This window comes from Pseudophryne corroboree, chromosome 5 (genome assembly GCF_028390025.1).
Source record: "Pseudophryne corroboree isolate aPseCor3 chromosome 5, aPseCor3.hap2, whole genome shotgun sequence".
Classification (NCBI taxonomy): domain Eukaryota; kingdom Metazoa; phylum Chordata; class Amphibia; order Anura; family Myobatrachidae; genus Pseudophryne; species Pseudophryne corroboree.
Genome location: NC_086448.1, coordinates 304392253 through 304409938, shown reverse-complemented (window position 1 = coordinate 304409938; position 17686 = coordinate 304392253). Strand labels below are relative to the sequence as shown.

The window sequence follows — 17686 nt, the reverse complement described above, 5'->3', positions numbered from 1 at the left end:
CCCTGCACCCTCAGTGACTGCCGTGTGAAGTGTGCTGAGAGGAAAATGGCGCACAGCTGCAGTGCTGTGCGCTACCTTTAGAAGACTGAGGAGTCTTCTGCCGCCGATTCTGGACCTCTTCTTACTTCAGCATCTGCAAGGGGGCCGGCGGCAAGGCTCCGGTGACCATCCAGGCTGTACCTGTGATCGTCCCTCTGGAGCTGATGTCCAGTAGCCAAGAAGCCAATCCATCCTGCACGCAGGTGAGTTCACTTCTTCTCCCCTAAGTCCCTCGTTGCAGTGATCCTGTTGCCAGCAGGACTCACTGTAAAATAAAAAACCTAAGCTAAACTTTTCTAAGCAGCTCTTTAGGAGAGCCACCTAGATTGCACCCTTCTCGGCCGGGCACAAAAATCTAACTGGCTTGGAGGAGGGTCATAGGGGGAGGAGCCAGTGCACACCACCTGATCGGAAAGCTTTACTTTTGTGCCCTGTCTCCTGCGGAGCCGCTATTCCCCATGGTCCTTTCAGGAACCCCAGCATCCACTAGGACGATAGAGAAAACACGGTTAGGTGGTATATACAATTATGGACGGGCTGCCGAGTGCCGACACAGAGGTAGCCACAGCCGTGAACTACCGCACTGTACTGTGTCTGCTGCTAATATAGACTGGTTGATAAAGAGATAGTATACTCGTAACTAGTATGACTATAAAGAAAGAAAAAAAAAACACGGTTAGGTGGTATATACAATTATGGACGGGCTGCCGAGTGCCGACACAGAGGTAGCCACAGCCGTGAACTACCGCACTGTACTGTGTCTGCTGCTAATATATAGACTGGTTGATAAAGAGATAGTATACTCGTAACTAGTATGTATGTATAAAGAAAGAAAAAAAAACCACGGTTAGGTGGTATATATAATTATGGACGGGCTGCCGAGTGCCGACACAGAGGTAGCCACAGCCGTGAACTACCGCACTGTACTGTGTCTGCTGCTAATATAGACTGGTTGATAAAGAGATAGTATACTCGTAACTAGTATGTATGTATAAAGAAAGAAAAAAAAACCACGGTTAGGTGGTATATACAATTATGGACGGGCTGCCGAGTGCCGACACAGAGGTAGCCACAGCCGTGAACTACCGCACTGTACTGTGTCTGCTGCTAATATAGACTGGTTGATAAAGAGATAGTATACTCGTAACTAGTATGACTATAAAGAAAGAAAAAAAAACCACGGTTAGGTGGTATATACAATTATGGACGGGCTGCCGAGTGCCGACACAGAGGTAGCCACAGCCGTGAACTACCGCACTGTACTGTGTCTGCTGCTAATATATAGACTGGTTGATAAAGAGATAGTATACTCGTAACTAGTATGTATGTATAAAGAAAGAAAAAAAAACCACGGTTAGGTGGTATATACAATTATGGACGGGCTGCCGAGTGCCGACACAGAGGTAGCCACAGCCGTGAACTACCGCACTGTACTGTGTCTGCTGCTAATATAGACTGGTTGATAAAGAGATAGTATACTACTAATATTATATATACTGGTGGTCAGGTCACTGGTCACTAGTCACACTGGCAGTGGCACTCCTGCAGCAAAAGTGTGCACTGTTTAATTTTAATATAATATTATGTACTCCTGGCTCCTGCTATAACCTATAACTGGCACTGCAGTAGTGCTCCCCAGTCTCCCCCACAATTATAAGCTGTGTGAGCTGAGCAGTCAGACAGATATATAATATATATAGATGATGCAGCACACTGGCCTGAGCCTGAGCAGTGCACACAGATATGGTATGTGACTGACTGAGTCACTGTGTGTATCGCTTTTTTCAGGCAGAGAACGGATATATTAAATAAACTGCACTGTGTGTCTGGTGGTCACTCACTATATAATATATTATGTACTCCTGGCTCCTGCTATAACCTATAACTGGCACTGCAGTAGTGCTCCCCAGTCTCCCCCACAATTATAAGCTGTGTGAGCTGAGCAGTCAGACAGATATATATAATATTATATATAGATAGATAATAGATGATGCAGCACACTGGCCTGAGCCTGAGCAGTGCACACAGATATGGTATGTGACTGAGTCACTGTGTGCTGTGTATCGCTTTTTTCAGGCAGAGAACGGATTATAAAGTAAACTGCACTGTCCTCACTAGTAAACTCTCTCCACTCAGTCTCTACACTTCTACAGTAACAGTACTCCTCCTAGTCAGCTCCAGTAAATCTCTCTCAGTCTCTTATAATCTAAATGGAGAGGACGCCAGCCACGTCCTCTCCCTATCAATCTCAATGCACGTGTGAAAATGGCGGCGACACGCGGCTCCTTATATAGAATCCGAGTCTCGCGATAGAATCCGAGCCTCGCGAGAATCCGACAGCGTCATGATGACGTTCGGGCGCGCTCGGGTTAACCGAGCAAGGCGGGAAGATCCGAGTCGCTCGGACCCGTGAAAAAAAACATGAAGTTCTGGCGGGTTCGGATTCAGAGAAACCGAACCCGCTCATCTCTAGTTTCTAGGTCGACATGTGCTAGGTCGACAGGTCTAAAGGTCGACATGAGGATTTTTTTTTTTTGTCGTTTTCTTCGTAAAGTGACCGGGATCCCAAATTAGTGCACCGCGTCCCCTCGCATGGCTCGCTTCGCTCGCCATGCATCGGGCATGGTGCCTTCGCTCCGCTACCGCTTCGCTCGGCACACTTTACCGTTCCAATCGTAGTCCACGTGGATCGTTAAGTATGAAAAAATAAAAAAAATAAAATTTTTTGAAAAACTCATGTCGACCTTTAGACCTGTCGACCTAGCACATGTCGACCTAGAAACCCTGTCGACCTTCCATCCATGTCGACCTAGTGACTGTCGACCTATAGTGGTCGACCTAAACATTGTCGACCTAGACACTGTCGATCTTCAGACCGGATCCCGCTAATACTATGTTTGCACAGGAGAGTGTCTTCATTTGTTCTTTATTGTGAATTACGATGCCCCGTTGCCGGCGTTTACAGGCAGCTATCTTGGGTAACTGAACTGGGGTCTGGGACTCCAGGTCGACAACAAAAAGGTCGACACGCCTTAGGTCGTCGCCAATTGGTCGACACACCTTAGGTCGACATGGACAAAAGGCCGACAGGAACAAGGTCGACGTGGAAAAAGGTCGGACATGAGTTTTTTATGTTTTTTTGGTGTCGTTTTCTTCGTAGAGTGACCGGGAACCCAAATTAGTGCACCGCGTCCCCTCGCAGCTTCGGGCATGGTGCCTTCGCTCCGCTCCGCACAGATTACCGTTCCAATCGTAGTCCACGTGGATCGTTAAGTTTGAAAAGGTTCCAAAAAAGAAAAAAATTGTGAAAAACTCATGTCGACCTTTTGTCCATGTCAACCTTTTGTCCATGTCGATATTTTGTCCATGTCGACCAATTGGCGTCGACCAAAAGTGTGTCGACCTTTTTGTTGTCGACCTGGAGTCCGGATACCAATTGAACTGACCTCTAAATACAATCACAGTAACACAGCAGACACAATCGCTGTGCCAGGCAGGCAGCAGACACACGAATCCTCCGTAGCAACTGCCTGACAGACTTCAGCGCAACGTAACACAATAATAACAATAAAGTTGCGCAGAAAAAATAAAATGTAAAAAATTACATTTTATATATATATATATATATATATATATATATATATTTATATAGATTTATATTTCTCTGACTAGGCACTTAGCAACTCCTCCCCCATACCAAAGACATGAGGAGGATGGCTAGAGCGCCTGCAAACTACTTCCGCATTCCTGTTACACGCCAACATCTTTACTCTGTGATAGGATTGGCGGGATCACACATCCGGTTACGTAATCGGTACTATAGAAGCCTGGGCTGGAGTGCGACGTGTCTTACTGAGCAGAAAGCCGAGCGTCATCAGCTGTCTCAGCCACTATCACCATCAGTAGCTCACCAACAGGTAACCCCGCACTCTCACATATGCCGGTGCTGCTCTATTCTAGCTGGTTAAGGGCAGTGTTCTGAATATGTCACTGTCAGGGACGGGTAATATTGCTATGTACTGTATGTAGTGCGCTGCGTAGTGTCCTCACTCATGGTCACTGGCCACCCATATCCCGTGCCAGTACATGTGAACGGCGGCCTGTGGGGCTATTACTCTGTTAATGATTGCTCCCAGTATGTGTATGTATGCATGCACTTTGAGTCCCATCTGTACCCCAGTATATGTGTCCCCACTGCTATATGCCCCCTGTAACATATCTAGCCTGTAGTCTTTTCCGTATTAGGAATACGGCTGCCTAATCTTTGTATTTAAATTATGTCTGCAGAAGGTTTCCTATACTTGTTTTTTTTTTTTTTTTTGGCAGCTAGAATGTATTATATCGTTGCAGAACCTCTGTTAAACATGTTTAAGAACAAAGTTATATTGCCAAGTAAAGGCCCCCATACATCAGCAATTACAAAATAAAAACAATTAGCACATTCTCTCGCCCAGATTTAAGGCCTGTAAATGATATTGCTTACTTTTACCCTCCTGAGCGGTATCGCTTACTGTATTACCGAGTGTGTATGCTGCTCACGTCAGTCGTTAACGCATGCATCTCAATTTGGACTCATTGTCCAAAACTGCATACCCGGCAGCAGCATGGTGTCCTTGCAATATCACATTGTGTGTATGCCCACATCAGGTGAGCGGGGAGGGGGACACACTAAGCGATGTCGCTCATGGAGCATATCGCCTAGTGTGTACCCACCTTATGATTTACCAATCAGCCCCCATATATTACAGATATTTTTCAGTGGTTTGCAGATCATTTTCACAAATACAGATCTGCCAATTTTGAAAGGCTCATAATTTTACCAGAAATGGTCTGCAAATCTGCTGATTGTTACCATACACTAGCAATCTACAGCCCTAATTGAGCTGCCAAATCCAACACGTTGGACAACCTAATTTACCAATCCCAATCACTTCTTGGTTGGAACCTGCGATCCCCATACATTGCAGATTTAGGTGGTCCTTCTGACCCGTTCGCTCGCAGCTTTTAATCACAGCTGAGCGAACGGGTACCCACTGTGCATGCACTGTAGTTCGCCGGCGCATGCCAGACAGCCGAAGGCTGTAGCTGGGCTGCGATCGCCTCTGCCTGCTTGACAGGCAGAGGCGGGCGCTGGGCGGGAGGGGCTGGACTGGTAGCATTTGGCTGACGTTTTGTGGGTGTGATCCGGCCAACACAGGCGTGGCCGGACTGTGTGGGAAGTGGCACACAGCAGCTGCGTGACCCCCTACGCAGCCACTGTGGGCCGGGAGCAACGAGTAGCTCCCGGCCTGCACGCTAAAGTTGCGCTGGTCAGGAGCTACTTTTGAAGCGCAAAGGCATCTGGGGGGGGGGGGGGGTTGGTCTCGCATGCGGGACGGACTAGCCCTGAGCTGGGCGTCCCCCTGCATGTCAGTGTGAATGATCGTAGCTGTGCTAAATTTAGCACAGCTACGATCATATCGAAATGAGGGCCTTAGTTACATAATCTGCAAAACTCCAAATTGCCCCAATTGATTGCTGTTGTACAGGGGCCTTAGGTTGGTTGCTAAAACTTAAGTCCACATACATCTGTGATAAATTGGGACAGCTTGGCTTTTTCCAGGGGATTGTTCCACCAATTGCTGATTTTGACCAAAAAGTGTTCAGAATTGCAGTGTCCGGTTGAACTTTAGCAATCAATCGGGGCTACAGTGTATGGAGACAATTAGCCGATTTGCAGACCGTTACTAGTATTTTACTATTAATGGCACTTTCATGATTTGCAGGTCAGTTCTTTAGATAAGGAAAAAAAACCTGCAAATCACTGAAAAATATTGGCAATGTATGGGTGTGGATTGGTGGACTGGGGAGTAATTAAATTGGGGGGGGGGGGGGGGGACTACAGAATCTGATTTATTTATTTTAGATTTTTTTATTATTTTTTTGTGATTGCTGATGTATGGCCCTCTTTAGAGTTGGTGTTTTGTTTTTTTCCGCAGTCCATCAAGGTCCCATACATTTTGTGATTGCTGATGCATATGTGGACCATTTCTTGTCAATATCAATTTGTCCTCAAACATCTTTCAGAGGTTCTGCAATGATATATACATTCTAGCTGCCAATAAAAGACAATATATCAAATACAGGAAGCCTTCTTCAGCCATTAACTTTGCCCATTCATTGCAGATTTTTTTCCCCTTCTAAACATTTGATCTGTACATCATGAAAGTGGCCATAAATCACATGAAGTCACATGTAGAAATTGTCAATAATGGGTGGTACTATTACTCGCCACCCCCATTCTACTCTTGAACTAAAACAACAATGAAGCCTTCTTTTAATAGTTTAAAATTTGAATGGAAAAAATGTGACGTGTAAGGGTCCTCCATATTTAATGAGCCGGCCCTTGCTCTAAAACAGGCTTTTTCAACCAGTGTGCTGTGGCATACTAGTGTGCTGCGACCAGTTGCAAGGTGTGCCGCGGAACCAGAGCAGCTTCCTGCACCTTCAGAGTGAACTGTTGGCCCAGGCTCTTCTTAGAGGATCAGTCATGCTCCGGCCATGACCTATGCCTTGAAAACGGTGTGACATCATAGGTCACGGCTGCCGCGCCTCACCACCCACCCAGCCCACCTGCCTGCATACACATCTTCCAGTTCCTGCCTGTATACACAGCTTTCCTTGCCAACCCACATCCACACCTGCCTGACCGCCCACTGCTCAATATTCGCAGAACTCCACTATGAACAACCCCCGCCACTGAGGGACGGCGAGGAGGACAGCTGATAATATGTTGTTCCTGTGGGGGAACAATAGGATTTATGTGGGGAGAATAAGAATTTATGGGAGGAACAATGTGAATAATTCATGTGGCGAGCAATAGGATTGATGTAGGGAGCAACATGATTTATGTGGGGAGAATAAGAATTTATGGGAGGAACAATGTGAATAATTCATGTGGCGAGCAATAGGATTGATGTAGGGAGCAACATGATTCATGTGGGGAGCAATGTGATTGTTTTTCTGTGTAGGCCAATGTGTATGTGGATTTTTTTTTTTTTTTACTGTGAGGGCCAATGTTTGTTTGTTTGTTTGTTTGTTTGTTTGTTTGTTTGTTTGTTTGTTTGTTTGTTTGTTTGTTTGTTTGTTTGTTTGTTTTCTATGGGAAAGTGATGGTGTGCCTTGGCAATTTTAAAATATTATTTGGTGTGCTGCGAGTAAAAAAAAAAGTTGAAAATCACTGCTCTAAAAATACAGATGGGGAGGGGGGAGTGAGTTGAGGTACCCACGTATTTTTGGAACCAGCACCGGGCACCACTGGCAGAGATGGGGGGGGGAAATAATCCTGCTCCCAGGGGACACACTTCACAGGTTTACCCTCAACCGGGACATTTAATCTCCCCCAAACTAGTCTGCCCAGGCCGGTGTCCTTTTAAGCTCTTTTACATGGCCGCTGCCTACCCAGGACTTCCTCCGGATTCTTCACTCTTCAGAAGCTCTTCTCAGCTTCTCCACTGTCGGACTGCCTGCCCCCTGTCTCGCACAGGTTAGTATTAGCCAGCCCAAGGGGTGGGGAAATTACACAGTGAGCTGTGTTTGGCTCACAGTGGCCATCTTGAATTTTAAAAATGGTGCCGTGTGTGAGCCAACGACTGCTTGCTGCACCATTTTTAAAATGAGCTGTTCAACCAATCAGGAGAGCTCCCCTCCATATCCCCGATACTAATTAGGATTCCGGGACCGCCTCCTGCATCATCGACCCACCATATACAGTTACCCACACCCCACCGCGCTATACCCAGGTCATTCTTAATTAGAAGAAATTGTGTAATCCTAGAAATTACGATCAAATACTTTATTTTTAACCATGATGTGTAATTCTATTTTTGTACATTGTTTCCAGACATCATGGATCAGGTAATGCAATTTGTTGAGCCCAGCCGCCAGTTTGTAAAAGATTCCATCAGGCTTGTCAAAAGATGTACTAAGCCAGACAGGAAAGGTATGTTTTCATGACCTCTGTTTTACTGCATCAGTAATATATTGTTGCATTTGAATCCAGTGCTGAGTTTACTTGCAGTTCTACATAGATACTAAAGCACTTTGGGGCCAATGTATTGATGATGAATGTATCTTCCATACTGCATCTGCTCCTGTAATCGTTGTAGTCTCATCTTCACTTTAGGCTGGAGGGAGTTTAGCTGCGCAGATATGGCATTCTGTGGCTAAGTTCAGTGAGGGCTGTGTACAGATTGTGTGCTCTGTAGGGGTGTGCTTCTATATAAATAAGTCAAGGCATCTGGCTGTGCACTGGACACTGCAAGGGCATGTCTCTTTGCTATAGTATAGTGGCTACATAAGGGAGCTGTGACGACAGAGCAATGGACCAATACTCCCTGCACCCATCACTGTGGTGCAGGGAGTAGTGGGCACCAGAGAGGATACCTTCCTTTGGGCAGCAGCCAGTTAGAGCCTGGGGCAACCAGAACACTTATTTAGACCTGCTCCAGCAAATAAAATAGTGCTGCCCCTGTCCAGCCAACTGAGGTTCATTCATTATGACTGGACCCAGAAATTGTGAAGTAGGGTTGTGAATTTTTGAAATGACTCACAGGGGCCCATACCATGAAGTCTGTGAATCACTGATTTGTTAAGTAGTATGGTGTATTGTTTAATGGGAGATTAAGCTCTAACATGCAGTGCTATATAGAGTAAAAAAAAGTTTTACTGCTCTAATATGGATTTTTGTATAAATTGTGCTGAACACTATAGTCATTCAGATAAGAGAATTGTGGTCATTTTCATTAATACCAATGAGTAAAGCTGATCATCTGTCAGATCTGGATGTTTGGAATGAATATCTGGTAATGAATGAGGGCAAAGGACAATTGACTACTTGCTCCCAAACACTGTAAAACAGAAGAACTGTCGTTGAGACAAACTGGTTAAATCCGTGATTTAACCAGTTTTTCTGACCGCAAGGTTAATACATCTATCTTATTAGATGGACACCTCTCCCTTGATGTAAATCCATTTTGGAATTGATCAAACTTTATATGGCCTGGCTTCAGAAACTGGTCATCTCCTCATATATGCAGCTATTAATAAACAATTGTGACCATGGCATTTGTGCTTTGGGCAACTAGGATAGCTTCAGTTGAAACAGCTTTTTTTTTTTTATTTTTTTTTGCTTATTATGGGAGAAAGGGGGTTGTTGGTGTAGGGATGGCCATCGAAGGCTTAACCATTGATGATGGTGGTGCCAAGCACTGATAGACATCACTGGTGCCAGTTGGAAGTGTGCAGAGCTTCATGGTTCGTTGCATGCTAGTTAGATGGTTAATCAGAGAAGCGGCTCTGCAGGTCACGTTGGGAGTTGAGGGGAGAGAAAGAAAAAAAAAAATCATCACTATGGTGGGTGATCATAGTATCCCTACCGTTAATGGCAAACCCATGTATTGCCTAATCAAACCACTTTAGCAAGCAACCTAAGTTAGTTTCCTTTCTAAGATGTCCGAGTATTGATGTTATATTTATGCAAGATTTGAACACTCAACTTCCCCTTTATTTTCTGTTGCAGAATTTCAGAAGATCGCAATGGCAACAGCAATTGGATTTGCTATAATGGGATTTATTGGATTCTTTGTAAAACTAATCCATATTCCTATTAACAACATTATTGTGTAAGTAATTTGTTTAAAAAAAAAATTGTATTGGAATAAAATAAAGTTTGAGGTACGTGCAAAGCCCACATCACATCCCTACCTGCATTCTCTGATCTCCCGGAAACTTTTATTACAACTAATCAGTGCACAGTATTCACAACATGAAGTTGTTATGCACATGCTTTCTGATTAGCATTCATTTATAGTGTCCACTAGAGCCACAGTGTGATAAAGATCAAGTAAACTTTAGCTTGCATGACTAATGCTGCTGTTGAGGGCCAGGCATAGCAGATACCTTGCCTGGCATGGTCACATCAGATGCGACCACACCAGCAAGTGCTGTATCTGACCTGGTCACACAGGATGCGACCAGTCAGAAACCGTGTTTGCAGCTGCAGGCAAGAGAAACTTCCCTCCGCTGCTGCTCTCAGAGGGTCCGGGAGGTACCTCTGCAATACCTGCCCCAGTGTCCATCACTGCTGATAGGTCAGCATGGCAGGACCCCACCTGGCGGCTGAAGACTACAGCAGCCGCTGGGAAAGTGTAAATTAACCCCCCCCCAAGCACCCCCTGTGTAATCTTAACAGCTGGGACAGCCGCCAGATAAAGTCGTGGTGGTGCTGACTGATGTTTGAAAATCCAATATTTCTCTGACGTCCTAAGTGGATGCTGGGACTCCGTAAGGACCATGGGGAATAGCGGCTCCGCAGGAGACAGGGCACAAAAGTAAAGCTTTAGGATCAGGTGGTGTGCACTGGCTCCTCCCCCTATGACCCTCCTCCAAGCCTCAGTTAGATTTTTGTGCCCGAACGAGAAGGGTGCAGGCTAGGTGGCTCTCCTGAGCTGCTTAGAAGTAAAGTTTAAATAGGTTTTTTATTTTCAGTGAGACCTGCTGGCAACAGGCTCACTGCATCGAGGGACTAAGGGGAGAAGAAGCGAACTCGCCTGCGTGCAGAGTGGATTGGGCTTCTTGGCTACTGGACATTAGCTCCAGAGGGATGATCACAGGTACAGCCTGGATGGGTCCCGGAGCCGCGCCGCCGGCCCCCTTACAGATGCTGAAGAGTGAAGAGGTCCAGAAATCGGCGGCAGAAGACGTTCCTGTCTTCATTAAGGTAGCGCACAGCACTGCAGCTGTGCGCCATTGCTCCCAGCACACTTCACACTGCGGTCACTGAGGGTGCAGGGCGCTGGGGGGGGGGCGCCCTGGGCAGCAATGTAAATACCTCCTATGGCAAAAAATACATCACATATAGCCCCTGGGCTATATGGATGTATTTAACCCCTGCCAGTTTTCCAGATAAAAGCGGGAGAAGAGCCCGCCGAGAAGGAGGCGGGGCCTATCTCCTCAGCACACGGCGCCATTTTCCCACACAGCTCCGCTGGTAGGAAGGCTCCCAGACTCTCCCCTGCACTGCACTACAGAAACAGGGTACAACAGAGAGGGGGGGCACTTATTTGGCTAAAAATATATATAAGCAGCTATAAGGGATAGACACTTATTATAAGGTTGTCCCTATACAGTTTATAGCGCTTTGGTGTGTGCTGGCAAACTCTCCCTCTGTCTCCCCAAAGGGCTAGTGGGGTCCTGTCCTCTATCAGAGCATTCCCTGTGTGTGTGCTGTGTGTCGGTACGTTTGTGTCGACATGTATGAGGAGAAAAATGATGTGGAGACGGAGCAGATTGTCTGTGAAAGTGATGTCACCCCCTAGGGGGTCGACACCTGAGTGGATGTACTGTTGAAAATTACGTGACAGTGTCAGCTCTGTATAAAAGACAGTGGTTGACATGAGACAGCCGGCTACTCAGCTTGTGCCTCTCCAAACGTCTCATAGGCCGTCAGGGGCTCTAAAGCGCCAGTTACCTCAGATGGCAGATACAGACGCCGACACGGATACTGACTCCTGTGTCGACGGTGAAGAGACAACCGTGATTTCCAATAGGGCCACACGTTACATGATTGAGGCAAGGGAAAATGTTTACACATTTCTGATAATATGAGTACCACCAAAAAGGGGTATTATGTTTGGTGAGGAAAAACTACCTGTAGTTTTCCTGAATCTGAGAAATAAAATGAGGTGTGTGATGATGCGTGGGTTTCCCCCCGATAACAATTGATAATTTCTAAAAAGTTATTGGCAGTATACCTTTTCCCGCCAGAGGTTAGGGTGCGTTGGGAAACACCCCCTAGGGGGGATAAGGCGCTCACACGCTTGTAAGAACAAGGGCTCTACCCTCTCCTGAGATGGCCGCCCTTAAGGATCCTGCTGATAGAAAGCAGGAGGGTATCCTAAAATGTATTTACACACATACTGGTGTTATACTGCGACCAGCAATCGCCTCAGCCTGGATGTGCAGTGCTGGGTTGGCGTGGTCGGATTCCCTGACTGGAAATATTGATATCCTAGATAAGGACAGTATATTATTGCCTATAGAGCATTTAAAATATATGCGAGATGCACAGCGGAATATTGCCGACTGGCATCAAGTATAAGTGCGTTGTCCAATTCTACCAGTAAAGTGGTCAGGTGAGGCGGATTCCAAACGGCATTTGGAAGTATTGCCTTAAAAAAGGGGACATTTGGGGTTGGTCTTTCAGACCTGGTGGCCACGGCAACAGCTGGGATATCCACGTTTGTACCCCAGGTCGCCTCTCAAAATAAGACGCAGTATTATCAGGCGCAGTCCTTTGTTGGCAAGCGGACAAAAGGTTCCTCTTTTCTGCTCGTGACAAGAGGGAGAGGAAAAAGGCTACAGAGATGAGCCAGTTCCCAGGAACAGAAACCCTTTCCCGCCTCTGCCAAGCCCTCAGTATGATGCTAGGGCTTTACAAGCTCAGGCACGGTGGGGGCCCGTTCTCAATGAATTTCAGTGCGCAGTGGGCTCACTCGCAAGTAGACCCCTGGATCCTTCAGGTAATATTTCAGGGGTACAAATTGGAATTCGAGACGTCTCCCCCTCGCCGTTTCCAAAAGTCGGTTTTACCGACGTCTCCCTCTGACAGGGAGGCAGTTTTGGAAGCCATTCACAAGCTGTATTCCCAGCAGATGATAATCAAGGTACCCCTCCTGCAAAAGGAAACGGGGTATTATTCCACACTATTGTGGTACCGAAGCCAGACGGCTCAGTGAGACCGATTCTAAATCTAAAATCTTTGAATACAGAGGTTCAAATTCAAGATTGAGTCACTCAGAGCAGTGATTGCGAACCTGGAAGAAGGGGACTACATGATGTCTCGGGACATCAAGGATGCTTACCTTCATGTCAAAAAATGTACCCTTCTCACCAAGGGTACCTCAGGTTATGGTACAGAACTGTCACTATCAGTTCAGACGCTGCCGTAGGGATGGTCCACGGCACCCCGGGTCTTTACTAAAGTAAGGACCGAAATGATGATGATCCTTCGAAGGAAGGGAATTTTAGTTATTCTTTACTTGGACGATTCCCTGATAAGGGTAAGATCCAGGGAACAGTTGGAGGTCAGTGTAGCACTATCTCAGGTAGTGTTGCGGCAGCACGATTGGATTCTCAATATTCCAAAATCGCAGCTGGTTCCGACGACTTGTCTTCTGTTCCTAGGGATGATCCTGGACACAGTCCAGAAAGAAGGTGTTTCTCCCGGAGGAGAAAGCCAGGGAGTTATCCGAGCTAGTCAGGAACCTCCTAAAACCGAGCCAAGTCTCAGTGCATCAATGCACAAGGGTTCTGTGTACACATGGTGGCTTCCTACGAAGCAATCCCATTTGGCAGATTCCACGCAAGGACTTTCCAGTGGGACCTACTGGAAAAATGGTCCGGGTCGCATCTTCAGATGCATCAGCGGATAACCCTGTCACCAAGGACAGGGGTATCCCTCCTGTGGTGGTTGCAGAGTGCTCATCTTCTAGAGGGCCGCAGATTCGGCTTTCAGGACTGGGTCCTGGTGACCACGGATGCCAGCCTGCGAGGCTGGGGAGCAGTCACACAGGGAAGGAATATCCAGGGCTTATGGTCAAGCCTGGAGACATCACTTCACATAAATATCTGAAGCTAAGGGCCATTTACAATGCTCTAAGCTTAGCAAGACCTCTGCTTCAAGGTCAGCCGGTGTTGATCCAGTCGGACAACATTACGGCAGTCACCCACGTAAACAGACAGGGTGCCACAAGAAGCAGGAGGGCAATGGCAGAAGCTGCAAGGATTCTTCGCTGGGCGGAAAACCATGTGATAGCACGGTCAGCAGTATTCATTCCGGGAGTGGACAACTGGGAAGCAGATTTCCTCAGCACGACCTCCACCCGGGAGAATGGGAACTTCACCCAGAAGTCCTCCACATGATTATAAACCGTTGGGAAAAACTCGACAGGTATTGCGCCAGGTCAAGGGACCCTCAGTCAATAGCTGTAAAGGCTCTGGTAACACCGTGGCTGTACCAATCAGTGTATGGGTTCCCTCCTCTGCCTCTCATACCCAAGGTACTGAGATTGATAAGATGGAGAGGAGTAAGCACTATATTCGTGGCTCCGGATTGGCCAATAAGGACTTGGTAACCGGAACTTCAAGAGATGCTCACGGAGGATCCGTAGCCTCTACCTCTAAGAAGGGACCTGCTCCAGCAAGGACCCTGTCTGTTCCAAGACTTACCGCGGCTGCGTTTGACGGCATGGCGGTTGAACGCCGGATCCTGAAGGAAAACGGCATTCCGGATGAAGTCATCCCTATCCTGATCAAAGCCAGGAAGGATGTAACCGCAAAACATTATCACCGCATTTGGCGAAAATATGTTGCGTGGTGCGAGGCCAGTAAGGCCCGACGGAGGAAATTCGACGATTCCTACATTTCCTGCAAACAGGAGTGTCTATGGGCCTGAAATTGGGGTCCATTAAGGTTCAAATTTCGGCTCTGTCAATTTTCTTCCAAAAAGAACTAGCTTCAGTCCCTGAAGTTCAGACGTTTGTAAAAGGGGTACTGCATATACAGTCTCCTTTGGTGCCTTCAGTGGCACCTTGGGATCTCAATGTAGTTTTTGGGTCCCAAAAGTCACATTGGTTTGACCCACTTAAATCTATGGAGTTAAAATATCTCACAGGAAAAGTGGTCATGCTGTTGGCTCTGGCCTGGGCCAGGCGTGTGTCAGAATTGGCGGCTTTATCCTGTAAAAGCCCTTATCCGATTTTCCATTCGGACAGGGCGGAATTGAGGACTCGTCCTCAGTTTCTCCCTAAGGTGGTTTCAGCGTCCACCTGAACCAACCTATTGTGGTGCCTGCGGCTACTAGGGACTTGGAGGACTCCAAGTTGCTAGACGTTGTCAAGGCCGGAAAATATATGTTTCCAGGACGGCTGGAGTCAGAAAATCTGACTCGCTGTTTATCCTGTATGCACCCAACAAGCTGGGTGCTCCTGCTTCTAAGCAGACGATTGCTCGTTGGATTTGTAGTACAATTCAGCTTGCACACTCTGTGGCAGGCCTGCCACAGCCAAAATCTGTTAAAGCCCATTCCACAAGGAAAGTGGGCTCATCTTGGGCGGCTGCCCGAGGGGTATCGGCTTTACAACTTTGCCGAGCAGCTACTTGGTCAGGGGCAAACACGTTTGCTAAATTCTAAAAATTTGATACCCTGGCTGAGGAGGACCTGGAGTTCTCTCATTCGGTGCTGCAGAGTCATCCGCACTCTCCCGCCCGTTTGGGAGCTTTGGTATAATCCCCATGGTCCTTACGGAGTCCCAGCATCCACTTAGGACGTCAGAGAAAATAAGAATTTACTTACCGATAATTCTATTTCTCGTAGTCCGTAGTGGATGCTGGGCGCCCATCCCAAGTGCGGATTGTCTGCAATACTTGTATATAGTTATTGTTACAATAACATCGGGTTGTTTATTGTTGTGAGCCATCTTTCAGAGGCTCCTACGTTTTATCATACTGTTAACTGGGTTCAGATCACAAGTTGTATGGTGTGATTGGTGTGGCTGGTATGAGTCTTACCCGGGATTCAAAATCCTTCCTTATTATGTACTCTCGTCCGGGCACAGTATCCTAACTGAGGCTTGGAGGAGGGTCATAGGGGGAGGAGCCAGAACACCACCTAATCCTAAAGCTTTACTTTTGTGCCCTGTCTCCTGCGGAGCCGCTATTCCCCATGGTCCTTACGGAGTCCCAGCATCCACTACGGACTACGAGAAATAGAATTATCGGTAAGTAAATTCTTATTATTTCTGAGAAGAAAAGTCAGTTAATGGTGAATGCTGTTCCCATAACACAGAATAGGGGGCCTGCTGCCAATGTACTGTGGGGCTTATGTACCAAGCCTTGGAGAGAGATAAAGTACCAACCGGCTAGTAGTTGTCAATTTTTTTTTATTTTAAATCTCTCCTGTTTACATGGCACTTAGGAACTGTTTGGCATTTTATCACACTCTATCCTTCAACGCTTGGCACATATTCCCCTGCATCTGTATGGTGGTATCACACTAGTATGACCGGGAAATGTCTTTATCTTTTCATATTCATGTAGTGCAGATTAAGCACACTGGGGCAGATGTGTTAACCTAGAGAAGTGATAAACCAGTGATAAGCGCAAGGTGATAACGCACCAGCCAATCATTACGGATTTGAAAAATGACAGTTAGGAACTGATTGGCTGGTGTGTTATCACCTTGCACTTTTCACTGCTTTATCACTTCTTTATCCATTCTCCAGGTTTAATACATCTGCCCCATTGTTAGATGGCTGGGTAGACAGTTTTTATAGTTTCCCATTTGTTTTTGAACCAGGTGTGTATGTCTATGTATGACGCATTTAATGGTACAGTCCATAATTTTAAATAGCCATTAAAAGTTGGGGTTTTTCTTTTTTATATGGCCCTTGAACGCTTAACATTTTATTTATTAGTAAGAGTTGCATTATTCCACCAAATTCACTTTTAATTGTAATAAAGTACTTCCAATGTGGTGTCTAGTTTGGCTTTTAGTGATTGGCTGGCAGATGTATTAACCTGTAGAAGGCATAAGGTAGTGATAAATCGGTGATAAGTGCAAGGTGATAAACGCGGCAGCCAATCAGCTCCAATATGTAAATTAACAGGAGCTATTTGCTGGTGCGTTTATCAGCTTGCACTTATCACTGGTTTATCGCTTCCTTATGCTGTCTCCATGCTTAATACATCTGCCCCATGTTACTTATGCATCTCCATCTGCACCCGCATTTCAGTACTTAAAAGCAGTGACTGCAATGTCTACCCATTGAGAAGCAATACTGTCTGAGTTCATGCTCTGCTCCATCAGTGGGGGCTGCCCAATAGAAAGAAGTAATGGACTAAAGATTTCACTGTATAGCAAAACATATCCCTTAATAACTGTCAATCCTAGAGATGTGCTTTGATTTTATTTAAGCTATCTTTCAGTTACAATGCACCATAATTAAAATATGCCGCCTGCTAACCATTATTTGTAATTTTTCTCTTTCAGCGGCAGTTAGTCTCCCTCGCTGCAGGTGATGGCACGGATTTCAAACAATGGCAATGTGTTAATGGACAAATGCATTTTTTTTTTTTTCTAAGTTCTATGTATATTTTTATGTGGCCTAGTTCATGTAATAAAACACACAAAATGATTGTTTTTTTTTTCCATGTTGGTTTGTGTCTGTTGTAATTTGGTGGTAGTTTAAATTCTGCAGTGCCACAAGGAGAGGGAAGGGGGGCCCCCACGGGGCGGCATTTACCAATCACTACATCTGCTATGCTATCTATGCAACCAAGATCACATTGCACAATGCACATATATCATCTAGATGTGTGAATATGCACCTGTGGGGAAAGGAGCCTGTCCTTGTAATGTGCTCTTTTTACTGCTGGTCTAATGAGCGTGCATGGCGGCTATTGCCAGGGACGGTTCCAGGGGAGCCCTCTGCCGGCTAGGCTTAGTGTGTAGCCCACAGGCTACAGCTGGCTAAATTGTCAATGACAATTTGCTCCCAAACACTGAAAGTCAGACAAACTTGTTAAATCCATTTAATGTAACCAATTT

At 46.1% G+C, this 17686-nt stretch overlaps 1 protein-coding gene across 1 annotated transcript; it reads left to right on the top strand.

Annotated features, from left to right (window-relative positions):
- The first annotated feature begins 3833 nt into the window (after positions 1-3833).
- On the top strand, positions 3834-17274 carry SEC61G (SEC61 translocon subunit gamma). The gene is made up of 4 exons (XM_063922448.1): positions 3834-3956; positions 7922-8020; positions 9599-9701; positions 17129-17274. The coding sequence occupies exons 2-4, from the start codon at positions 7927-7929 to the stop codon at positions 17136-17138; spliced, it is 207 nt and encodes a 68-aa protein (XP_063778518.1). The 5' UTR covers positions 3834-3956; positions 7922-7926; the 3' UTR covers positions 17139-17274.
- Positions 17275-17686: the final 412 nt, after the last annotated feature.

What these genes read in the sequence shown, in the direction of transcription:
- SEC61G (XM_063922448.1), top strand. Translation starts at nt 7,927, where the DNA reads ATGGATCAGGTAATGCAATTTGTTGAGCCCAGCCGCCAGTTTGTAAAA. An exon ending in TACTAAGCCAGACAGGAAAG is followed by an intron (nt 8,021 to 9,598) that starts GTATGTTTTCAT and finishes TTTCTGTTGCAG; the next exon opens with AATTTCAGAAGATCGCAATG.